Here is a 2,460-nt window from a genome sequence, read left to right as displayed (position 1 = left end):
AGGCCCTCCTTCGCGTCGAGGTCCGCGTTGAACTGCTCCGCGAGCTGCTTCGCGCGGATCTTCTTCGCGCGCTTGGCGACGTAGTTGAGCTCCTCGATGATCCCGTCGTCGAAGTCGATCTTCTGGGCCTGGCCGAAGTCCGCGGCGGCCTCGCCGTAGTCGCCGAGCTTGCGGCGGGCCTTGGCGCGGAGCTTGTAGGCCTTCGCGCTATCCGGGTTGATGCCGAGGGCGACGGTCGCGTCGGCGACGCAGGCCGCGGGCCGGCCGCCCTTGAGGAGCACCTCGGCGCGCTTGCAGCACATGGCCGCGGACACGCCGCCGAGCGCGAGCGCCTCCGTGAGCTTGTCGCACGCGCCCGCGTAGTCGCCCGCGGCCTTGAGCTCCTCCGCGGCGTTCTTGAGCGCCGCCTGCTCTTCCCACTGCGCGCAGACCTCGCCGTCGACGGTGATGGGCGGGGGCGGGTCCAGCGCCTCGGCGCCCGTGCAGCCCTCGTCGTCCGACACCTCCTCGACGACCTTGCGCGTGTCGGGCATCTTGATCTTCAGCTCGAGGACGACCTTCTCGTTCGTGATGTCCTTGAGCTTCGCCAGGGGGTCGAGGACGGCGTCGCGGTCCCGCGGGTGGTAGACGAACTGGTGCTTCGGGTGCGCGCCGACCATGAGGCCGATGCGGTTGCTGAGCATGCCCACCGTCGCGTGGGGCTCGATGGTCACGGCGACGACGTCGCCGACCTTGTACTGGGACTTGACGTCCATGCCGCCGCGGTCCAGCGCCACGCACCTGACGCGCACGGACCACTGGTCCTTGAGCTTGCCTTCCGCCGCGAGCTTCGCGTCCTCCTCGGCCGTCCGCCGCGCGGCCTCCTCGGCCTCCTTGGCGCGCTCCAGCGCCTCCTTCTCCTCGAGGGCCGCCGCCGTGCCCGGCGGCGGGCCCTTGTACTTGACGGCGCCCTCGACGCAGAAGACGTCGCAGTAGTCGGACAGCGCGGAGTCGACGTGGTCGTCGGGGAAGAGCGTACTCCCGAGGGGCCGCTCGAGGTGCCAGCCGCCCGCGTCGATGGCGCCGTCGGGGAACTTCTTGTTGTGCGTGTCCACGAAGAGCTTCAGCACCTCGAGGAGGGGCTTGGAGCCCCAGGACTTGGGGAGCTTCATGGACTGCTTCAGGTACCCGGGCGTCCCCTCCGTGCCCTTGATGCAGTAGATCTTCATGATCGGCGCGACCCGCGGCGCGTCGCGCGACGCGGACGCGGCGGCGACGCGGACTCCGGGGACGGGACGCGGACGCGACGAAGGCGCGGCGACGGCGGCAGGACCGGCGAGCTCGATGGATGCGGCGGATGGCCACGCCGGACGCGCCGATGGTGGCGTCAACACCGGCTCCTTTGCCTGGGTTTTACGGTTGTCGGGCGGTCTGAATCGCGCGCTCGTCGGGCTGCCCCTGCCGTTCGCGGGTCATGGCGGCGCCCGACGCCTGGCGGTGCGAGTGGAAGAAGCTGGACCCGCGGGGCCGCGGGTCCATCCCCTTCGAAGACCTGCCGCAGCTCCTCGACGGGTTGGGCGTCGACCTGAGCGACGACGAGCTCGAGGACGCCGCGACGCGCATCCAGCGCTGGCAGGCGAGCCGCCTGCTCCTCCAGGGCTTCCTGCGCTGGTTCGCGGGCGACGGCGGGTCGGCGAGGATCCTCGGCGACGGCGACCTGCGCGCGGCGCGCGACGGCCTCCGGGAGCTCAACGCGAAACACGGCGAAAAACCGGCGCGGGACCGGGCGCCGCCCTCGCTCGTGTGCCGCTCGTTTCGGCGGACTGGTTCGACGCGCGATCGTCGCTCGGAGCGGTCTCTGGGCGCGTGGCTGTTTTATTTCCGGAGCGCGCGCGCGCGGCGGCTCGAAGCGACGTCGCGTCGCCCCGCTTTCCCAGGCGAGCTCAAGGAGGCGCACGCGCGGTCGTCCGCGGACCGCGACGAGGCGTCGCGGCTCGCGTCGGCCGCCGCCGCCGAGGTGCGGGCCGCCGTCGCGGGCGCCGAGGCCGCGCGCGTCGAGGCGTCGCGGCTCCGGGCCGACGTCGCGCGGCTCGAGCGCGAGGGCGAGGAGCGGGGCAGGACAAGAGAGCGAGATTCCCAACTTCAAAGGCTCCGATCTCGGCCACTTTCCACTCGTTTTGGCTGATTTTTGGACGAGCGATCATCTCTTGGAACGGTCTCGAAGCGTGGATGCTTTTTCCGGGACGCGCGCGCGCGGAACACTCACGTTGAAGCGACGTTGAATCTCTATTGTCCTGCCCAGGCGAGGAGGACGCGGCGCGCCTCGCGGCGCGGGGCGACGCGCTCGAGACGGCGAACGCGGAGGCCGCGGGGCTGCGCGTGCTCCTCGACGCCGCGCGGGACGAGGCCGACGCGCGCCAGGCCGAGGGCGACTAGCGCGGCGCGCTCCGGGACGAGGTCGACGCCGGGGCGGCACAAGCG

The 2,460-nt window shown here is 71.8% G+C and overlaps 1 protein-coding gene across 1 annotated transcript; it reads right to left on the bottom strand.

Annotated features, from left to right (window-relative positions):
- Positions 1 to 56: 56 nt before the first annotated feature.
- Positions 57 to 401, bottom strand: AURANDRAFT_16927 (hypothetical protein; the record flags this gene model as incomplete). Its single annotated transcript, XM_009044032.1, has 1 exon — positions 57 to 401. A coding segment is annotated over one exon (345 nt), but the record flags the coding sequence as incomplete, so codon positions are not given.
- Positions 402 to 2,460: the final 2,059 nt, after the last annotated feature.

This window comes from Aureococcus anophagefferens (assembly GCF_000186865.1).
Source record: "Aureococcus anophagefferens unplaced genomic scaffold AURANscaffold_109, whole genome shotgun sequence".
In the NCBI taxonomy this organism is placed as follows: domain Eukaryota; class Pelagophyceae; order Pelagomonadales; family Pelagomonadaceae; genus Aureococcus; species Aureococcus anophagefferens.
Note: the sequence above shows the minus strand (reverse complement) of the source record. Positions and strands in the feature narration are given on the sequence as shown.